Source organism: Anoplopoma fimbria, chromosome 13, assembly GCF_027596085.1.
Source record: "Anoplopoma fimbria isolate UVic2021 breed Golden Eagle Sablefish chromosome 13, Afim_UVic_2022, whole genome shotgun sequence".
In the NCBI taxonomy this organism is placed as follows: Eukaryota; Metazoa; Chordata; class Actinopteri; order Perciformes; family Anoplopomatidae; genus Anoplopoma; species Anoplopoma fimbria.
The window spans coordinates 16,808,498-16,830,982 of record NC_072461.1 but is presented as its reverse complement, the minus strand read 5'-3'; the positions used below and the strand labels follow the sequence as shown (position 1 = coordinate 16,830,982).

Sequence of the window (22,485 nt, the reverse complement as noted above, 5' to 3'; positions counted from 1 at the left end):
TCGGATACAGGCAATCCACCTCCCCACTCTGTCCTCCTCTCACTACTCCCAGCCCGAGGGATGGCTTCCATGACAACAAACCTTTAGTGTTTCTGTGACAACGAGGCCCTGAATCTCATACATTTTGCAGCAGCTGTCCAGGCATTACCTGTGGACACACATCAGGTGGTGCATGTCACTGACACTTTCCATTAAGGGTCTTTCCATCACACTTTCCTGTGTGACCACAGAGGTGTTAATGCGAGAGGAACACGCACATCAATAATCTCAGTAACAGATTTAGATAGGATTTACTGCTCACTGTGTGGAGGGAAGCAGTTTTACTCCCTCGATGTCAATGCCACATTTTTGCTTTTGATTTTCTTATCAGTTATTTGATTATTCAAACGAAGCATACAAGAGTAGATACAAATGATGATATATAACAACAATGTAGAACACACACAAAAGGAGTCTGGTGTTGTACTTTGAAGTTAAATTGCATATTCAGCAGGGACGGGAATCAGCAGGGACCTCCCGATACGATACTATCACGATACTTAGGTGGCGATTCGATATGTATTGCGATTCTGTGGGTATTGCGATTCTGTAAGTATTGTGATTCGATATTACGATTTCTTGCGATTTCTTTTGGTTATTTTTTTTAAAACACTGGACCATGGAAAACAGTTACATTTACATTTACATTTACATTACATTAATACAGTTGAATCATACCTTCAAATACAACACAGTCAAATTCACTTAGAGCTTTCCAAGTTTTATTTCAAGTTTTACTTCCTAAATCTTAACATTAACTTAATGACTGCAGGGCAGCCAATAGAGAAAATAAATAAAAATGTGCCCTATTATTGTATAGTACATGATATATAGTACATATATATATATATATATATATATATATATATATATATATATATATATATATATAGTACATATATATATAGTACATGATATATAGTACATGATATATAGTACATGATATATAAATATAAAATGAGAGATTGATTCTGTGATGCGATTAGCCTTTTCTGACCTGCTGGGGAGTTTACTGAAACATGTATCCAGCGTTCGTTGTTTGCTGCTAGCAGGTTTGCGATTTAAACTGTTGAGGTGCAGCATGAATCTCGGGACTAACGTCTGACATGTTTGCTGTCCAACATGTCAGCCTTTGTATTCCTACCTAGCTACTACGTGTGAAGCTGCGCTTCTAGCCGGAAGGAAATCATGAACGAATAGATTGCATTGCGCCATCTGTAGGATTATAATCTGTAGGATTATAAACGGCAACGTTTTTTTCTGCCTTGAATAAAATAATTAAAAGTAGGCTACAGACAAAATATCTGATTAAAAATCGTCACACACAAGAATTGCGATTCGTAACTGAATCGATTTTTTTCCCCCCATCCCTAATATTCAGGCCGTATTGTATATCTGTAAAAAAAAAAAATACAATATGTGCATTACCTGCATGGGTTAACAGTTCTGATAAATTCATCCACCAAAATTAACTACAAAGCATCAGTTTGCCAAACTGCTATCTCTCCCTCCAGCAGACCTCCGAGGGCAGTCAAGGATGTTTCATTTTAATGATGCATGTCCTTCCGTTTAATAGAGTGATACAGACAGGCCTTCCTTTACTTCCAGAGGAAAACAGAACTATCAAGGACAGAGACTGGCACTGCTTCATGTGGCGAACACACTGCAGGTAGTTTTCCCCCCAGCTAAGATGTGAGAACGCCGCCAAGCTCACCCTGAACCCACCTGGCCCTGTGTGACAGCGGGGTTAGAGTCCCACTGCGAGGCCTGACGGGGCTGTACATCACACAGCTACAGCTCATCCGAGGGGAACCTCGCTGGTGTTGGGCAAGGACAGCTGGAGGACATGGTGGGAGAGAGGACAAGGGAAGTGAGGGGAGGGCCGGAAATATGGCAGCCAAAGGCACACAGGGTCAGACAGGAAGTGGCCACTCTCGCTTGGTTTCCTGCTAAAAAGTGCATGAAGGGTCACAGGGAGAACATTAACATCTCAGTCCTGGCCTTTTAGCAGAATGGGAGGCAATGTGCAGGGTTTCAGGCAGAATGTTTTGAATAAAACGTCCCATGTGAGGCCCCAGGACTCCTGTGTTGTTGTGGCCTCTGCTTTTCCTCTCATGGTCCCTGTTCAGCGACCTGTACAGTCCCTGCATAAAAAGCAAATATTTAAAGAATAACTCGAGGTTGTTTGATTTTATTTTTAAAAGTTTTGGCCAATTGGTAACAATGGTGTTGTCCTTTGTCTGACCTGTCTGATCGTCGGACTTCATTTTAGCAATGTCTTTGTGTTCCCAGGTCTCAGGAATTGTTTTAGTTAGTTGGAAGATATAACTGATAGAAATGATGTGCAAAACTATTGTAATAAGTTGTACTAAACTTAAATTATCATATTCCAAGATACATTAACATCACGGTCTGTGATAGGCCCAGTTTGTGCTTTGCATGTATTACACTGCAGGTGAAAGAATCAGATTTTCTGAAAAATGTTCATGGATTTTGAAAAGCTTGAGAAACTGGTTCCAATTTTTTTTGGGGTTATTGTGCAACAGATGTTTTTTTTTATCCAGATGGTTACAGGAGTGTTTGAGGATTTTGGAAATACTTTCAGAGCAGCAGTAAGTGCTGTAAAATTATCTTTTAGGTTTTTTTTTTTTTTTTTTTTAATTTTTTGGGTAAACTGGGTGCTTAGTTCTGTGCCTCAAACATGATGGTAATACATGAGAGTCACAAACTGTGAATGCTGAGCAAAGCTCTGTCCTTGCCTCACTTTAACTACGGTGAAAAAATCTGACTGCCGAACAACCATCCCTCCGAGCCCACTCAACTGTTTATAGCAAATCTTTCAGCTGAGCACATTTCATGCATCACTCTCCATCTGAGCTCTCATGAACAATTACCAGTACTAATAGGCTTTCAAAGAGAGATACTGTTCATCTCTCCTCACACAAGTTGTTTGTACAAAGATGTTTAAGTTGATTCCTGGGAATAACACATCTCCACATGTTCAAACTTTTATGAAGCTTGTGTTAAACTTTACGACTGAGCAAGACTGTGTCGAGCTTTGCCATTATTGATCGTGGCCAGCAACACGCAGCCGTGTTGAAAGTGTCGAACCTAATGCGTCCCTCAGGAGCGGCAGCGATTCATGTGGCAAGTCTTCCACCACTATGCTAAAAGTACAGAGAATTGTACTTACTTTCAGGAAATCAATGAGTATTCTATTCAAATCCATTAAGGGAAATCATTATTATATTCATCGTGGTCCTCATAGAAAATGCAAAAAACCAAGATAGTAAGCCGTGAGCAGGCATGGCAGAAAAATTTGTGCATGGATGACCGAGTGAAGTCGTGAGAGACACAGGCAGCTGGCTCACTGAGCAGTGTGTGTGTGTGTGTGTGTGTGTGTGTGTGTGTGTGTGTGTGTGTGTGTGTGTGTGTGTGTGTGTGTGTGTGTGTGTGTGTGTGTGTGTGTGTGTGTGTGTGTGTGTGTGTGTGTGTGTGTGTGTGTGTGATTCTCAGCAGCTCCAAATGAAATTAGCCGTCAAGCCGAGTCCTTTAGCAGCAGTCTGCAGCAGAGACTCAAGGTCAGAGTGGCGGATTCTGCTGATGCATATTATTCTCCGGAGCCAGCACCAGGCTGCTGGATGAAGGGTTACCGCTGCCCACCAACCGCTCGACTCATTCCCACATCCATTCATCCTTTGCACGCACTCCCATCCCTCCATTATCACCCTGGTCCTCCCTGGCAGTGGAGTGTGCATTTACCCGTTAAATTAGTTGGGGGAAGGTACCCATGCCGACGTGCAGCGGGGAGATGGATTGGCTAAGGTGTTCCGGATTTCCCATGGGACTACAGTAATTGTGTTATAATGGAGGTGGGAGTTGAGTGGCCATCAACAGAGGTACAATGCTACTGGCTAGGCTTCCCCTTCCTTCCTGTCGCCATACAGAAGAGTAGACTGCAGAAAGAGGCAGCAAGGGATTGTGGGTATGATGTTTAGATCCCTCAAAGCCCAAGCATGCAGTTTAATACACAGTCAGATATTCTCGATGTTAGGGATTTGACTGGCATGTGCACCCCAGCATTTTACAATTTATCTTTGTATCTTGAGCCAACAACTTAATGCTACAGTTTGCAACCACATTCCCTCAGGGAGATATGTGTTACACCTCATCTTCATCAGTTGGTCAAGTTGTTGTCTCAACACGCTCTTTTGATGAGGTTTGGGAAGGAGGGGAGGTCTAATGAAAGACGCTATCCAGTAGCATTAACATATTTACATTTTTGGAGCTTGACCCACAATGCATATTAAAAATGTCCATTCCTTTTTTTAATCTGTCTCTTATAAGTGCCGCAACTGAAGAAGATCCAAAATAAATTGCTGGAGTAAACTTTTAATGACACTTTTAATGAACATTTAAGCAGCTTTCAAAATGAGAACCAATTTTCTATGGACAAATCAGTTAATTGACCTGAATCTTTTCTGTCACCAGTGATGTCAAAGATGCAGAACACAGAAAATCTGAACATAAATAACGCAATGATGTTTATTCTTCTGCACATTTATCATTATTGACCTGTTTTTTCAGTTTTTCTTTACTCCCTCCATAACCAATGTTTTTTTTGTGGTTGTACTAACATTCCCCCTCTCGTCTGTCCTTTGCTCTTAGGCACCATGAGACCAGTGCAGAGGAACTTTTACGAGCCGTCATCGGCTCCGGGGAAAGGCGTGGTGTGGGAGTGGGAGAACGACAACGGCTCGTGGACACCGTATGACATGGAGATCTGTGTGACCATCCAGAACGCCTACGAGAAGCAGCACCCCTGGCTTGACCTGACCTCCCTGGGCTTCTGCTACCTCATCGACTTCAACAGCATGTGTCAGACCAACCGGCAGAGCCAGCGCAAGCGACGGCTGCGGAGACGCATGGACTTGGCCTACCCGCTCATTATGGGTTCCATCCCCAAGTCTCAGTCGTGGCCCGTGGGAGCCAGCTCCGGCCAGCCCTGCTCCTGCCAGCAATGCATCCTGGTCAACAGTACGAGAGCCGCCTCTAATGCTATTCTGGCCTCCCAGCGGCGGAAGCACTACGGAGGGACAGCAGGTAACCCGGGCGCTACAGGAACCCTCGCTGTAGTGCGGCAGAGCAACACCTTTGCTGGAACCTCCCTCTGGTCGCCGACATCCGCCTCCTCCGGTCCCAACAACATTAACATAAGTATGGGAGGTGGGCAAGCCAAAGCTGAACAGGTGCAGTTGCCGTTGTCCTCTGCCAACTTCCCCTGTTCTCCCGTGATGCCATCTCTTTCATCCGCCCATGGCCACCACGCTCTCACCATCAACGGACAAAACAACCTGAACCGGCCGGGCACCCAGCGCATTTCCATGGGCACTGCCAGAGGAGCCATCCCACCAGGGTAATGATGTCTGCAAACACAATCATTAATACTTGTTATAGCGTTTGCATATTGCTCGCCTTCTGTTGGATTTACAGTTCAGCTGAGGCAATTGGAACATATAAGCAAACAAACAATTTATACGTCTGCTTGTCTGATTAACAATGCTTCAGCCTGAATGTGTGTGGTGTATTTTGCTGTCATTTTCAGTCTTTCTCCACCCCTCTCTTTCAATCTCTCTGCTGATTTATGACTAGTCACATTAACATGCTGATCAATTGATCTTCAGAGAAAGCCTTGGGACCAGCTGATCTCACTGGCAAAGAACGCTTCTCTTTCATATGTGGTCTGCCATGGTAACTGCTCCATAATGAGCTTATGTTGGCCCTGAAAGGCGTGAAATACTGCAGCTCTTCTGGATTATTCTGTCGCCTCTGCTTTGAACTAATTTGTAACTATGACTCTACGCCAGGGTTTTTATGTCATTGGATCAGAAAAATCTGACGTTGCATTTGGAGTATCTGGATCTTTGTGTGTGTGTGAGTGTGTGAGGGTAACCGCGTCTTTGTTTTATGGTGCGTATGTGTGTATCCATGGTGAGGCATGTGAAGCGGGCTCTGGTGTAGCTGTGGAAAGCTATTTGCCATGGAGGCAGAGCTCCACTGGGGAAGAATGAATAATGGATCAAGGAAAAATGGGAACTTCAGCTGAGCGCTCTGACCTCAGAGCGATTCAGCGAAAGGAGCCGAGGAAAAGAAGTGTGTGTAGCGTTGTAACCGATACTTCAGTCCCTTATCCTGCTTTCTTTTACTAAAATAAACCCTCTCCTGATCTAATTTGATTCCACTTTGTTCGTACCACTCATGGGGAGAGACATACTTACTGCATGTTTGAATAATACCGTCCTTTAACCAGGCACACATACTGTCACTTTCTGTGGCCTATTTCTGTGTCACTGAAAGGAAACGTATATGGGTTTTGCTCGGGCCATGACCTTATTTTATACAGCAAGCAGGTGGGAAGCGTCATGTGATGGAGAAACAAGCACGGAATGACATATTTAGGGACATTTCTTCCGTAGTTTAAGAATTCAGTGAAAGCTCAGATGAGCGTGGAGTTGTGGGTGAAATGTGACTCTTTCACCTCGCAGCACAAAAGGTTTTTTGCGGAGACAGAGAAAGCGTGAGCGAGAGAGAGAGGAAGACAGGAGGTGAGTTGGAGTGTGTTGGTTCCCAGGCGAGTGGCTCGACATACAGGATGATTGTGGTTAACATACACACAGCAGGACATGAGAGCTCACACAAACACACACACACACACACACACACACACACACACACACACACACACACACACACACACACACACACACACACACACACACACAGACTGCAATGTGTATTCACTCGCAGATTCCCACAAGCATGCTACAGACTGATAACAGAGGAACCCACTCAGAATGTAAAAACACTGATCTGTTTCTCACACACCCACACCCTAATGTAACTGGTGCCGGGTGCGAGAAAGATGTTTGGCACACTGTAGCTTGTTTACATGAGTTTATGTTGCTGCATTACATGCGCCATCATCCATCTGATCACAAGTGTATTTCTACCAAATTAATAGATACATTTACATTTAAAAAAAATACTCTTGCATATGACACAGCCCAGTATGTGTCATCGAAGAGGATGCATCTGTCTTGTGTACACAAATATTAGAAGTGGCAATTTAAGATTAATTGTTTTTGGATAAGCAGCAAAGTTTTACATGTTAGAAGCCAAAATAAATGTATGATTACATGGAGTGATGAGAAGTGATAGTATTGAATTGTTTGTCTTTTTGAAAGATAAATAAAGCTTGAGTGAGAGCTTGAATGAACACAGAACGAATGTCACAAGATCTCTGGGGGTTTTTCTCATGTCTTTTACGTCAACCAAACCACTTCCTCTTATGCACCTTCCTCCTGCACATTGGTATTTAACTGAATTAAGTAATGCACTGCATTGTTCTCAGACAAAAGGAACAAGTGTGTGTGTGTGTGTTTGCATGTGCACGCTGCCGTTGGCTGTCTTTACAAGCTCCACTCTGCAGACTGCTCATCTGAGTGTTGGCTGGAGGGCTGTGTGTGGAGTGCAGAAATCATTATCCCTCAGTGGGCTGCTGCACTGCTCTGCTCTGGTGTTCACCACAACATAAAAATTAATATTGAAATTAATGAATAAATCATGAGAGCTTGTATGGACCAAACTGATGCCATTTGTAAATTCTTGGTGTCAGTATTGCTTAGTCTCGGGACATTTCAGGTACATTGTCGTCGTCCGTCCCCCCATCTCCATCAGTGTGAGAGGCTCCCGCTACTCACATCAATATGCAATTAAGCACTCCTGGATTTCTCTCACTCCGACCCCCCCTCTCACTGTCTTTATGGTGCATAATAAACAGATGAGGAGATATTAGTCCTCCATCAGCACTTTCTTAATCAGGCCTAATGTGGTCTCTCTATTTGGGGAATCACATCGCTCTCAGTCTGATTACGTCCTCGAGGAAGGCTGGAGATTCCCCCCAGGAAAGGAAGCAGGAGATAAAAGAGAGACAGTGACCCTTAGGCCTTGTCCTGACAGGGGCCATGAATTATGTGGTGTTAATGGGTTAGGTATGTAGGGGCTGGATTTATCACTTAATTACGTCGGTTTTAGGTCAGAAATTACAGCATCTGACTTGATAAATACTGCCATAATAATTCCTTCTTTCTCTCTTCAGTAGTACACTACTGTCCTCCTTCAAGGGTTTGAGTGTAGCCAGGCCCAATGGACAGAAGGAAGCAGGAAGTGAACACAGGTTAGTACGAGGAAAAGAAAAATTTGAATTGGCAGGACGTAAGAAATGCAGAGGTGACAAGGTCCAGTCTGGTTCACTGATGGTGCCTTGTAAAAAAACTTGCTGGAGTGCTGGAACAACAGTGTTGTGGTAGAAAGGCCAAAGGTCTGCTCTTGTTTACACTGACGATGAGCTATAATTGATGGGAAGATGTGAGCACGAGTCAGCACAGCCTTTTGTTCAGGGAGATTTGGATACTCTCTGCATTTACTGTTTCTAGCATCGAACTGACAATGGATTTGGATGCTCTCCCAATGGTGATGAGGGTGTTTTTAGACAAATGTGATGTGAGAGAGGGAGGGAGAGGAAATAGCGGCAAGAGTTAAACCCTTGAAATCTTCCAGCATTAGGGATGGTCAGCAGAGTGTGAGGAGATGGCGTGTGTCTTAAACCACAGCGCTCTAGGTGCAGCCAGGACAGACAGGGTCAGTGCCTCCAGAGGTACATTTCTAAAAAAATAAAAATATAAAACAAATCAAGAGAAAAGTGCTTGGTAGCGTGCAGAACGAGATGAAGGGAGCCAGCTGCTGCACAACTTCTACAGGTTGCCTGGCTGGTAACGAGCAGCCTTGTATAAGAGCGATATCTGCAGTGTATGGATAGATAATCATACCCTTTACATAAATGATGAAGAACAGCGCAATGGGAAATTACTGGCAGGATTAAGATCTCTCTGTCTCTGTAAAAAAAGAAACTATAAATAGTGTAGATTCCCAGGGTTTTCTTTCTTCTTTCAGTTTAGAAGATGATGATCACCAGTAGCTGCCGCTGGTTTCGGTGGTTGTGCAGTCACACAGTGTGCAGCTGTTTCATCAACATTGCATATTTATTATGCAATACACTCTCTCTGGCTAATGGCCAGATCTTTGGAAAGCAATAAAGATGAAAAGCATTCCTAATTAATGTTATGCTATATGGATCCCTGACAGATCCTCTGTACTGTATGCTTACAGGAGTGTTTAGTTTGTGCACACGGCACACAATGAGATGGTGTTAAGGGCTCTCATGGTGCGCTGTCTCATCCCCTCTTCTCCTAATGAAAATGATTTGTTTGATCACAGCGCTCTCACTGAACAAGCCAAATTATACATGCACTCATAAAGGGGGAGTCCCGTTCATGGTGTGTCTTGATTTGATTTAGGGCTAAGTGCATGTTTAAATGAAGGAGAAACTCTCCCACTGGGTGGCACCTAAACTGGATTTATTGCTTATCACATTCTGCTTTAGCCAATCACTCTACTTTTGATTTGTTTTTATTTGTTTGATAGTCACGTGTTTGTCACTTCCTTCGCCATTTTCCTCAGCAGTGAAGATAAACAGAATATCAGAATAGCTGATACAAGTACTTTCATTTAGTGATGAGCAGCTGAATGAGGAAGTATCAACTGGTAAGTTTTTGTTGCAAGCAGCGACTGCAGCAGGTGAGTTCACCAGTATATCCCTCCGCTGCGGTTGAAGGTGCGAAATCACTCGCTGTAGTCTCCGCTTCAAACAAAATCTTGTATCTAAAATCAAACCTGTTTCACACCCCTGAATTTTGTCATTGTGACACTACGCTTTAATCACAACTGCACGTCGCTGTACTCTCATGTATTTTGAGACACAATGTCCTTACCAGTGCTGCGATGGGACACATCAGCCTCACCCAGGCCTCACCTCCTTTTCTGTTGTTGCACTCAGCTTATTGAAGGGCTTCCCCTGGCACAGTAACAGAGGCTCTCGCTAATATAAAAAAGTAGTCTCTTGAAGTGCCTGAGAGCTGCAGGGCCAAAGATCTCAGTCACTTCATGGTCAAAAGCAGGAAGATTTAGAAGTCTATGTGCAGTAGTGTGTTTTGGTGTGGTTGATTAAGAGTGATAACTAACCAGCGGCTCCGTCAGCGGTGGCCCACTTTCACCTGTTCATTTCATGTAACTTTTCTAGATATGGTCAGAATGTTTTTTGGTTCAGTTCATTATATATTTGACCACTAGTAGTGCTGTGGAGCATGTTTTTAATGATTGCTCCTTTTTTTTATAATTCTTTCAAGCAATATAAGGATGCACACAACTTTACAGAAGCACAAGCCAGTGAGGGACAAAATGCACATTGCTGCTAGAACTGTAATGCAAATATGAGGCGGGATAAAGATGGTAACAGAATTAAAAAATATGTAAATGGTGGTCCTTCTATCCTGAAGCTGAGTTAATTTTCTGGGCCAACAGGCAACACAGAAATTGATGCAATTGCATTTTTTAATGAACCCGACATTTCCATCAAATGACTTAAGTTACTCTGATTATTGTTGCTTAAGTTGTCAAACTGAGGTTTGCTTTTAGCTTGAGGAAATGAGCTCTGCTGCTCTGTGGCCCTTTCTGTGGGAGGCTGGTTGAATTGAGGCTCCAACGCTATGAAGAGAGACTCACTGGCTTGTGTGCTCATATTAATGCCTCAAGTGCTTTGTGGAGGATCTGGAAGAGTGCACAAGTCAACTGTCTTTGTCGTCTGTGTTTGCCATGAACTCCACCCTCCCCAAATGTCATTCTGAATCAAGTTCTGCTGCAGTGCTTTGTTCATGAGTCAAGCTGTCTTAACCCATCGCAGTTGTCTCCGTCTCTGTGGTGAAGCACATGTGACATTTTAACTTGAGTGTTTTTCTGGCACGTAGGGCAGAGCGAGCTGCTGTTCTCACTGTTCTCAGCTGTGGCATAACAGGCAGTGCTGCACAATCAGGATCATTAACTGCTCGTTTTCGAGGTTACATGTCCATTTAAAGAATGTGAAAAATATAGATTAAAAAAAACAAAAAAGTAAAGATCAGGAATGGACTGGCACAGCATGAAGCATCCTTAGCCACACGGATGAGATTATAAATGTTATTGTGTAGAGCTTGATGTCCCAAAATGGCCACTAGGGGTGGTAGTACGACCCTAAATGAATGTTTACTGTGAGCAAATCATTCTCTGTGGCAATGAGGTACTTTAAAAACACCAGTACATAAAGTCCTTTTTTTCTTTCCTTGTGTAGGGTTCCAGCCCTCCCAGTAAAGAACCTGACTGGAACTGGACCTGTGCACCCAGCACTAGCAGGTTAGTCAACATTCACTGCATACCATCTGCTCAGAAAAATCTAAAACAAGTGCGTTTTATGGTCCAGCTCTTATTGATCTTGAAAGACATTTACAATCAGTGCTTTTTCCACTCTTGTCTTTGTGTGTGTGTGTGTGTGTGTGTGTGTGTGTGTGTGTGTGTGTGTGTGTGTGTGTGTGTGTGTTTGTGTTTGTGTGTGTGCTGTCCATATGTATCAGGTATGACAGGTATCCTGATGTGCGCTGCAGGTCTGCCGGTTTGCTTGACTCGGGCCCCAAAGCCCATACTGCACCCGCCACCCATCAACAAGAGCGACATGAAGCCTGTGCAAGGGATCAATGGCATGCGCCGCAAAACCAAGAAAAAGCACCTGAGGAGAGGTAAGATGGGGGGAAACAAGTAGTGAAATCAAAGAAGTGTAAATGCTACATTTTGAATGTATTAGTGAATACATTCAAAATGCTCTGAGGAGAGGAATAGACCACAGACAGTCAGCAGACTTTCTTTGTCCTGCCAAGCTTTGCAGGACTGTTCCGTATCAGCTGTCTTTAAGTCTGTTGTTTAGCATGCACCCAAAACCAAAAGCTGTGTTTTATTGTGATCATAATTGTTCATTAAATGCCTCCCATTTAAGCTCAGTGAGGGTGATACAATACATCAAACCTCACCCAAGGCCGTTGATGATTAGTTAGGAAAGCATTGCTTTACCTTTCAGAAAGCTCCTATAAAATGTAATGATGATTGCTAGTTCAGATTTATGAGCCCATGCTGTAAAAGTGTTACTGTAACAATTTTATAGGCGTTACACTACATGCAGAACGACAGAGGCAGTTGTAAGGAAAGTAATTAACAAGGGGCTGTTGTACTGAGCTGGTCTGAGAGGGGATCTGGTGTTTAGTTGGACGGCGTTGTGCTTGAATAAGTAAGTGCTGGTCGATGGAAGCCGTGGAAACCGGCTCCCAAGGGAGTCTTTGTCCTAATTGATCACTGTGGTTGTCCTCTTCAACCCTCCAGAGCAGATGATGCAGAAACGCTTTATTTTACGGGTCGCATAGTTTCATATAATTTACCAGGAAGGGCTTGATATGTGACTTCCAATTTATAGGAAGGTTAAGGCAGAGGATTATGTCTCCAATTACAGTGATAAATGAATCATGTCTATATATTATGGAGCCGTTTTTTCATTGGATCTCCTCTGAAAATCAATAACTTCTGACCAACACCTTCTAACTCTTAACTCGTCAGATACCGACGCCTGCTCAGTGGCCATAAGCCACAAGCTGTGAAGCTCCAGGTACACCTCTAGTGTCAGTTTTAGATGTGTCAGGGAAGGCATGTAAGGTTATACTATTTACATGCATAGTGTCCTTTCAAAATAGGGAAATAAGGAGTGCTTAATTGCATATCCATCTTCAAAGGAAATAAGGTTGAGGCAACAAAACCACTTAGTTAGGCTTTGGAAAAGAGTGTGGTTGACGTTAACTTGACTTGCCAACCGCTAATGTGACTAGAAAGTGACAAACTGGTCACCTGATTAGCAACTCACAAGACAAAATGTCAACGTAGACTCCAACTGTATTCTCACAGTGATGTAGTCACAGTGATGATTTGAGCTATATGCTAACGTCAGCATGCCTTACATAAAGACAGACAATGCCATCCCTGAAGCCTTGCTGCTGGCCTTTTCGTTCACTGGAACTATTAGGAAATTGTGGACCTTTTAAGGAAATTGTGAACACAGAGATACTGGAGGGTTATGCGAGGAATGGAGACATGTTTTATCTCATGCGGAAAGGTTTAGGCTTATCCTTCTCTGCTTTCTGTACAGAAAAAAGGTCAGAGAGGCAGCTTTTGATCCAGCTAGTGAAGCCATCAAATAGCAATTGAGTCTCTTCTGTCTTTCTCCTCCTTTTTTTCTGTCTTCTCTCCTCCCTCTTTTCACAGCTCTCTGCCTCCCCTACCCTTTATACCTTTACATTCGTTTTCTGCTCAGTCTGTCTCCCTCCACTGCTCTCCCTCCCTCTGCTCCCTGGCTGTCCCTCAAATGAACAAACAAAGAGTCCAGGGGGAAAAGAGGTTGCCTGTAAGCGTATTAGGGGTGTAAGCTGTGGGTGTGCTCTCAGCCATGCTAGCCTGGTCGCACACAGGGATTATCAGAGAGTGTGGGGAAGGCTGGGTTGTTATGTGCCAGTTTGAAGGTGACCTCCTCTTCAGCTTCACAGACATGTATACCACACTCACACTCACATGCACACTCACACTCTCATCAGAAAATAGAAGACTGCAGTCACGCTCAGGCCAGAGCAATGGCTGAAACTGGTGAAAGTTTTTCATCCATCAAGCTGTTAAAGCTGTTGTAGCTGTTATTCTCTTGTGTTCAAATAACAAGAAAATGCCATCCATTGGTCCATCATGCCTTTTTTTCATATTTACTTATTTTTTTCATCTCATCTGTCTTGTGTCTTTATTCTATGACAAGGCAAAAACCCAGAGGATGTGGTGCGAAGATACACAGAGAAGATTAAAATGTTGCCAGATGAGGTAAGAAAAAGACAAGAAAAAAAACATGCACACACAACCAGATGACTTAAAGTGTTGTGTCCTACAAGCGATTGACTCTGTGACCGTTTGATCTCCTAACTAAGTGTGAAAGTCTCATAAATCTTGTAGAATGGCAGCTGAAGTATTTTGCTTGGCTATTCCAGGACTGTACCATCTGCATGGAGAGGCTGGTCATGTCATCAGGCTATGAAGGAATCCTGCAGCACAAAGGCATCAAGCCAGAACTGGTGGGAAAACTTGGCAAGTGCGGGCACATGTACCATCTGCTGTGCCTGGTGGCCATGTACAACAATGGCAATAAGGTGGGTAAAAGCTTGTGAGCCAGACGATGTTATGATGTCACTCCAGGCTCAAATTATAAACTTGTGATGTCTAACCGGATTGCATGGCACTGGCAGATGATCAGGTTTCAATATTGTTGTACACAGATGGGGATCTTATGCAGTCTTATCAGATCACTCATATCAGTCTCGACGGCAATACTTTGTCAAATCAATATACATTCTACTCACTTGAGTTCAGTATTCTTGCTTGAAATACAAATGTTTTATTTGCTAATGCAGAAGAGGCAACCAGAAGCAGATTTAATCAGTTTTACATTAACAACAACAGTTTGTTTGATATCAAAGCAATCCAATCAATCTGAAAAGGCGAGATTGTTCAAACAGCAAAATTCATATTTTCTCACTTACATCAGGTGGTATGTAGACATGTGATTAGTATGGTTTGGTTTACCCAGGTTTTGAAGTAGATTTGCTTTCACCCTGCTGTGGTAGTAAGGGCATTGAAAAACTTTTCAGAAATGAAGGGAATGAAGGCAGAAATCTCAGAGACAGATATCTCCAAATGCAAATAAAACCAAAACTATCTGCATGGCTACATGACACTTTAGGTGAAGTTAAGGAAAGATTATTTTAACTTTTGGTGAACCGACCCTTTAAAGCAATATGACACTAAGCAATAAATGTCAAAATCATTGTATTGTTTTATTAATATCATGCAATTATATTATTTTTTATCTTCCATCCAGGATGGCAGTCTTCAGTGTCCAACATGCAAAACCATCTACGGGGAGAAAACAGGCACCCAGCCTCCTGGGAAGATGGAGTATCATGTAATCCCCCACTGCCTGCCCGGCTACCTGGACTCCAAGACCATCCGCATCGTCTACGACATTCCTGCTGGGATCCAGGTCAGAACTGCGTTGCTTCACTTAATCCACCATGCTGCTTTTGTGCCCTGATCCACTGTGGGTCCTTTCTAAATCTGTGCCCTTTTTCTTCAACGGCTGCTTATCCGCTTTAGTTTGACGGACGGTTATCAGTGCAGGAAGGTGAGGCGTTTAAGTCACTGAGGAAAAAGCCTTCTTAAAGAACACACAGTGGTTCTTGGCAGAGACTCTTTACCACCATGTATTAATTTGCAGGACTTTTTGTAATTACACATAATTTAGTATATATATCAAATAAATTAGATTATTTTAAAGGAAAATAAAACCGATCCAGTGCAGTTAATTTTGAAGAAACATCACATATACAGTGGAGAGGAAAGCATGTTTTTGCAGCCTTTGTTGGGATTGGTGGGAGGAAAAGGTTGCATATTTCATCCTGACTGCTGAGAGGAGCTTTAAAAGAGTCAATAAACTGACCTTTTTCCACCAGAGGAACAGGCTTAATGTCCCAGGGGACGGGGAATACTGGGGGTGACCTGAGCAGTCAGGTCTACAGAGCCTCTCTTTCTACTCTTGCTACATCACTCTACATGTATAAATTCAGTATCTTTCTGCTGCTTTGCACTCGGTTTGTTGGTCCGTCTCATCAGGTCCATAATGTATTCCCCATTTGAGTAAGAGAACATCTCAATCAAACATTTTAATCTGCCCAATTAGCGTAGTCTAATAAAGGCTCTGGAACAGCAGTTCCTTGTTTGTAACACAAGTTAAACTTCACCAGAAATAAGGAACATTATGGGACCAATTTGTCACGACAAGACAACTGGAACTACCTCGGATTTCTTAATTAATAAGGGTGGGGGGTAATTTGTTTGGGGTACAAGAACAGTTGCCAAGCAGATTTTGATGGTTACCAGTGCTTCCTCTACCCCCCTTCAGATGCCCAAGGGGATGTATTAACCTTATTCACATTGGTGCCCTGAGAGTATCTTTCAAAAACATTATATGTAAAACGGATAATTGGATATTTACAGTAGCATATCTCAAGTTATTTTTTTTACAAAGGGCCATTGTTAGCTTCGCAAACAATAAAGCTCGCCTTGTGGGTGCTGTTGACATTTCCTACACAATTAAGTCGTAACTGAAAGAGAAGGAGTTGTAATGCTTGTTTTTGCTCTTGACATTTCCAGACCAATGAGCATCCCAGCCCCGGGAAGAAGTTCAGTGCAAGAGGGTTCCCTCGTCACTGTTACCTCCCTGACAATGACAAAGGCAGGAAGGTAAGCTCTGACACCAGTCCAAGACAACATTGATCTGACAACAAAGGCTCACTATGATGAGTGAATCCCAGTGCACCTTGATGCATAGAATGTCTTTCTTCAGAATGGAAGGCTTTTCTGCTCTTTCTGCAATCTGTGCTTGTATTATTATTTTTTTTAATCCTTTCTGTTCTGAGAAGCATGACAATGTCTCACATTTGTTTTGAGACATTGAAACAAATGTTATGAAAGAGAACTTACATTATAATTATATTAAGTTGTATTATACTTTTGTCTTTCCAGGTCCTGAAGCTGCTGATCATGGCCTGGGACCGACGCCTCATCTTCACCATCGGCACGTCCAGTACCACAGGCGAGTCAGACACGGTGGTGTGGAACGAGATTCACCACAAGACAGAATTCGGATCCAACCTGACCGGCCATGGCTACCCCGACCCCAACTACCTGGAAAATGTCCTGACAGAGCTGTCGGCCCAGGGGGTCGGAGAGGACAACTTGAAGGACTGATGATCGGCTGAGCTGATTCACAGGAACACAACCCAACATGCCCCGCCATCTCCCAGAGAACAGGACACTGCATGACGGGCCAACAAGTAGCCGACAACTCTTTACTCCCCACAAACAAAAATACCCTGCAGAAGTGGTGGCAAAAGAGGAAAGAAGGCAAAACAAAATGACGTGGTTATGGTCAATATTTTGAGTTATATAACCTAAAGGTTTCCCCCCCTGCTGTCTCTTGATTCATGCCTTGAGCATGTTGTGTTTTTGTCAAATTTTCTGAGTGGGTTGAAGAAAACAAAGACAAAGTGATATTTCTGTCTTGGTAAATTGTATTTAACCCCTTTTAGATTTAAACTGAAGCTGTTCCTCTGCACTTGATGAGGGCCTGTATTTGTAAATGGGCCCATATTTGTAAATGCTGAACTCCAGAATGCATGGCCCAGACTAACGCTGCAAAATGAAAGTTGGGTTAATATCTGCAATCGGGTAAGGAGTTGATAGATCAGTTACTTATTTGATATTGTGAAGAGAAATTTAAGAGAATTTTAGCATTTTGCGTCCCCCTTTTCTCTATTAATTGGTTATTGGTGAAGGTGAAGCGATAAAACTTCTAAGACCTTAGGTCAGTTGTTCTCTAAAATGGAAGTGTGTTCTGTAGTGCACAAAGTAGATTCAAGAGAGGGATAAAGGCTATGAAATATTAGTGTGTGGTAATAATCGTATGTTGTATGGTCAACCTTGTGAACTGTTTATGAGAGGAGACATGAAATAAATGAAACAAGCATCCTACCAGTCAGTTTGATGCTCGTTACAAGGTGTTATGACTTGACGGGCTGAGGTTGTGAAGCTGGATTTGCTATGCTCCAAGGTTAAACTCATTTGTTTTGTTGACACACTGATGATGCTGACCTCTGAGTTTAAAGCCTGCATTATTTTTCTCCCTGTTGGAGACAAATCCAGGCATCTTCACAATCCATCATTCTGACCATACACAAGGCTCTGTGCGAGAATATCCTTTAGGAGAAAAGCTGAACGCGCTTCTAGCAGATGGACTTTTCGCTTTCAAACACCAAACAGTTCTCCCTTGGAGAAGCATCTTGGGTTCCTGCTTGCCAGAGATCCACAAGTCTCTTGTGAACTTGTTTTCTGCTTTGTAATACACAAGGCTCCACTTCTTCTATAGCGAGCAGGGAAAGATCTTATTGGTTGCGTGAGCTCATTTACAGTTGTTAGAGCCGATCCTGATGTATACCCCCACTTTATTATCCCTCCCCAGCAACACTAGAGCACTTCATTCTAGGAACCTTGTTCTAGTATAAAGTTCTCTTGGAAAAAAAATGTATCTTCTTTCCCCCTCAGATTTTATGCCCTTGGGGTGAAGACTGTTTGAAGGTCCTTGGAGGAGGTCTTGTGCTGTTTCTACACACTGAGATAAAAGATAACCCAGTGCTGCATAATTCTCCATTAATATATCTGATCAATTTTAATGAGAGGGGGTGTTGATGTAAGGTTTATCGTGTGGCGACCCAGCTGTGAGCTTAATTTTGGAGTGAATCATAGTCTTCCATAGCACTTTGAGGCAATGGTTTTGTTTTAATCAGTCGTTACATTTTTAGGAAAATGTAAAATTGCAACTAAATCTGTCTTTTTTTTTTAAGTTGATGTTTATAAACCGGCTTGCGATGCTTTGAAAAATAGGCCTATCTATGGAATACATTTGCAGATGTGATATATCTTTAAATTTAAGCTCAATCGGAGTCAATGGTGTGAGTTTAATTTATTTTTATACTCTTCTATATAGTAAATATAAAGATAAAGATGGCCCACATATCTATACACAGGCACATGAATACATAAAATCTGGCAAAGATGAATTTGTCAGTATGTCAGGGACTGTTGAAATATGTACGACATGTTATGGACGTCTTATATTACAAGTAGTCTTAGCGTATGCTGCTCTCGTTACCTTAATGTAGAATCTCTGTAGTCGATCCCCTGTGGGACTCCAATAAATACAGTAAATGTGTCTTTATTATTGGTGGGGGAGCTTTAGCAGCATGAAGATGTCCGTTCCCCCCAAATGGGCCATTTCTCTTTTCTACTTGTCCAGAACATGAGAATGGATGAAGTCAGCAATCGGCATGCCTGGGTTAAATAGAAGCTATTTCTTGATGTTTGTTTTAAGTTAGCTGGAGCAACAGATTGGTGCGATTGACCTTAGTCAGTTTTCAATCAAAGTACACTGAATTACATTTTTTAAGGCCCTGAAAACAAAATACATTATTTTCCCAAAGTTAACAAAGTTTTGTTATTTTACATGTATTTTTTTTGTATGTGACCTTGCTTTTGTGTTCAAAGCAAAGTGCGAAAATACACTTTGCTGGCATTTTTCCCACATCTTCAATATATATTTAGACACACACACCAAGTTTTCAGGGACTTTCAACTACTTTTTATGTGTTTAACTTCAATATTTTGGCACCTGCACAGGCAAACAACTAAAAGTATGTGTAATTGTGATTTTCAACCCAGTTGTTGAAAACAAATATTGTTTGGCCTGTTCCATCTCAAGTTATCTCCTTCACAACCTTTTCGACTCCCTTTATAATACGGGACAGCACGAGAGAATGCTTCCAACCTATCAGGGAATTTTTTCCATGTTGAGAGAAGTTTCATTAACCAGAGGAATCCAAATGTTTGCTTCTTTGACTTTTCCTCTCCATGTGTCGGCCTTGTAGTATGAATGATTGCAGGCCCTTTAGACTTTTCAGGTGTGTACAGACTTATATGGGATTGATGAATAAAACATGGTATGGTATTGGTCTGATTGAGAGAGGTGATGTATATGCAATTTACTATTTTTAAGATCTTATACATGATTTATGTGTAGCAAGAAGGCATTTTTTTGGGTTTAAGATGACAATGGATGTTTTCTTTATGGGGTGCCTACTGTACCTCATGGATTCTAGACAAAGGGGTTGCGATCCGAAGATCACATTCTGTGTACGAGAAAACATATATTTTTGATGTCTTTTTTTTAATAATGATTGTCTCTAAAATAATTATTACACAACATTGCTGTATAACTCTTAAGATTCATTCCATACTATTTTCCATTTGATTAGAAGTGGAATAAGGGGGGGAAATCCTACCGCTTGAAGTATACAGTTATACTCTCTCATAGTATCAACTGCAAACTGTACTTCTCTTTCTGAATGATACCTTAACATTTTATTTTGAATATACTGTGTGCTTGTATCTCCTCGTCTGTGCAAGTGTGTATGAATGTGTGCCGAGTGCATCTTAAACAAATCTTAGGTTCATGTCCTTTAAAGATACAGTAATGTTCTCCGAGAGGTGCATGTTAACCAAACTGTGAGAAAGTTTATTGACAATGCATAGCTTTTTGCTTATGAAACATCATAGCTTCTTTAGAGATATCACCCAGGTCTTCTGGGGATTTAGCACTGTGGTTTTGCATCTTACTCCAGTTAGTTAGAAAGGTTTGTTCCTCTATCGTGTTTGATTTATGGGGACGAGGCAGCGTTTGGCTCCTCTGCTCACTCTTTTGACCACATGTAAAACACAATATAGTTTTACATCTGAAGTACCCATTTTAATTGATATTTTCAAATCATGATTTATATGATTTAATTTCTCTTAACCAGTTTCTACATATTGCTATTTAAATTGGTTCTTAAAGAGAAACTGAGATCAACTAAAGGCAAGATATAGAGATACATTGATTTAACTATAAAGGGCTTCTTAATCTATCGGTCTTTATGAATTGTGATGACCTTGTTGCATGTTTGTGTGTTTCTTGTGGAAAAATAAATGTGCCCTGGACTGGGGTAGTTTGTTTGACCTTTTGTCACCTTGGCTCCTCCTCGTTTTTCCCTCCACTTGGTGGAATGTGCTCCTCCATTTCATTCCCCCCAGGCAGCTCTGTGCTGTACTCATTAAGTGGATTTTAAATGATCTTTGCTGGAGCTGTGGCGCGCAGCAGAAATAGTTCTCAACGGCAGGAAAATTTGCATTATGGTTATTTTTTGTAACTATGTTTTTGCTGTGGTGAAGAGGTGTGGTTGGCACATACTAAGGCAGGCATTTCACCTACACCTAGGTCTGCAGGAGATCAGCTTACCGTTTAACACGCCCCTCTTCTACCAGGCACTTACACAGCAGCTCAGGTGTGAGTCTACTCCTCCCTCCTCCTCCCATCCCTCACCTCTCATGCCTAATGATAGAACTAGAAGCAAGGGCATAATTTCAGAAGGTACTGAACACTAACATTATATTTAGAAGAAAAAGAAAACGGGACCAATAAGATCTTCCATCACTCAAGGGACTGATTATGTATAGTTTAAGGGCTGATTGATTGAATTATTCTACAACTGCATTTGGCAGGAACATAGTTGGAAACAAGTGATGGGTGAGGCAATTCATAGGCTACAACTATTGTCAGTAGATCTACTATTCATAAAAAATATATTTTTAAAATTTTAAATGTGATAGAATTAGCCACAAAGTCTGACTATTATTTCTATAATTGTAGGCAGATGCCAGATTCCAATGTCACAGAAATATGTAATTTAGTTAATCTTAAAACCACACTTTCAAACAAGCTTAATAGGATTAAAATTATTAATAAATTTATGACAAAAAATACTGGACTGAAATAAAATCAAAGATAATTTAGCAATGCAAATATCCACTTTTTAATAATACACCAAGGCCTTTTTGGATGTGTGCTACATGGTTCAACTTGAAATGAATGCAGCTCAAAATTCTCATGACTTTATATTATTTCATCATTTAGACGCTTGCAGGACTGGTGTTTACACGGACCATCGGAATTATGAAAGTCTTCATGTTTGTCCAAATCCTGCATACGTATATGCAGAATTATAATTTACTTAATGAACATTATAAAATTCTCTACTTTCCAGCATTGTCTTTGCCATCTTCTTCTTTGGGCTTTTTATGGAATTGCAATGCCAACTTTCAGCTGCATACTGCCACCTACCATACTGGATTAAGAAGAACAGGATCTATTTTACATTAGTCTGTCTTTCCGGAATAAATGTTAGCTATAAATATGACTATACCTTTTATAAAGGTGTATTATTATTGTTGTTGTATGTTTTTTCTTTAACTGACAGTTGTGTGGCACGGTAAGACATGTGGTTTCATTTGTCATATACTTGAGCATATATATATATATATATATAGTTTTTCAGGGAGGAAAAAAGCCACCAGACATATAAACAGACATAATAGTTTACTGAACAATGCAGTTGCGTTTACTTCACTTCAACAATCCACATGGTGTATTTGCAAAATAAAGTACAGTCAGTAGTGTTTTCCTGTTTTTCAGAATAAAAGCCCTCATTCAGGGAATATCAAGTTCTCAAGTGACATCTGATGTTTACTCTAGTTGAAGAGTGTAGAAAATTGATTGTCATATCTGGCATGTGTACTATTGTGTTATATCTAAAAGCAGGAAGAGTGTTTACATCACACATAACTATTAAAAGTTCTCCCTCTAAAAGAAAGACAGACACTACAGTAGCTGTACCAGAATGTAAT

At 41.6% G+C, this 22,485-nt stretch overlaps 1 protein-coding gene across 1 annotated transcript in view; it reads left to right on the top strand.

Moving 5' to 3' along the window:
- The window catches only part of dtx1 (deltex 1, E3 ubiquitin ligase), a 37,920-nt gene extending 17,160 nt beyond the window's left edge, over window positions 1-20,760 (top strand). Inside the window, exons 2-9 of the mRNA XM_054610214.1 lie at window positions 4,708-5,455; window positions 11,321-11,382; window positions 11,601-11,762; window positions 13,862-13,923; window positions 14,088-14,246; window positions 14,975-15,136; window positions 16,306-16,395; window positions 16,678-20,760. Of these exons, the coding sequence (XP_054466189.1) occupies window positions 4,708-5,455; window positions 11,321-11,382; window positions 11,601-11,762; window positions 13,862-13,923; window positions 14,088-14,246; window positions 14,975-15,136; window positions 16,306-16,395; window positions 16,678-16,902 (1,670 nt within the window). The 3' untranslated portion in view covers window positions 16,903-20,760. The remainder of the gene's footprint in view (window positions 1-4,707; window positions 5,456-11,320; window positions 11,383-11,600; window positions 11,763-13,861; window positions 13,924-14,087; window positions 14,247-14,974; window positions 15,137-16,305; window positions 16,396-16,677) is intronic.
- The last annotated feature ends 1,725 nt before the right edge of the window (window positions 20,761-22,485 follow it).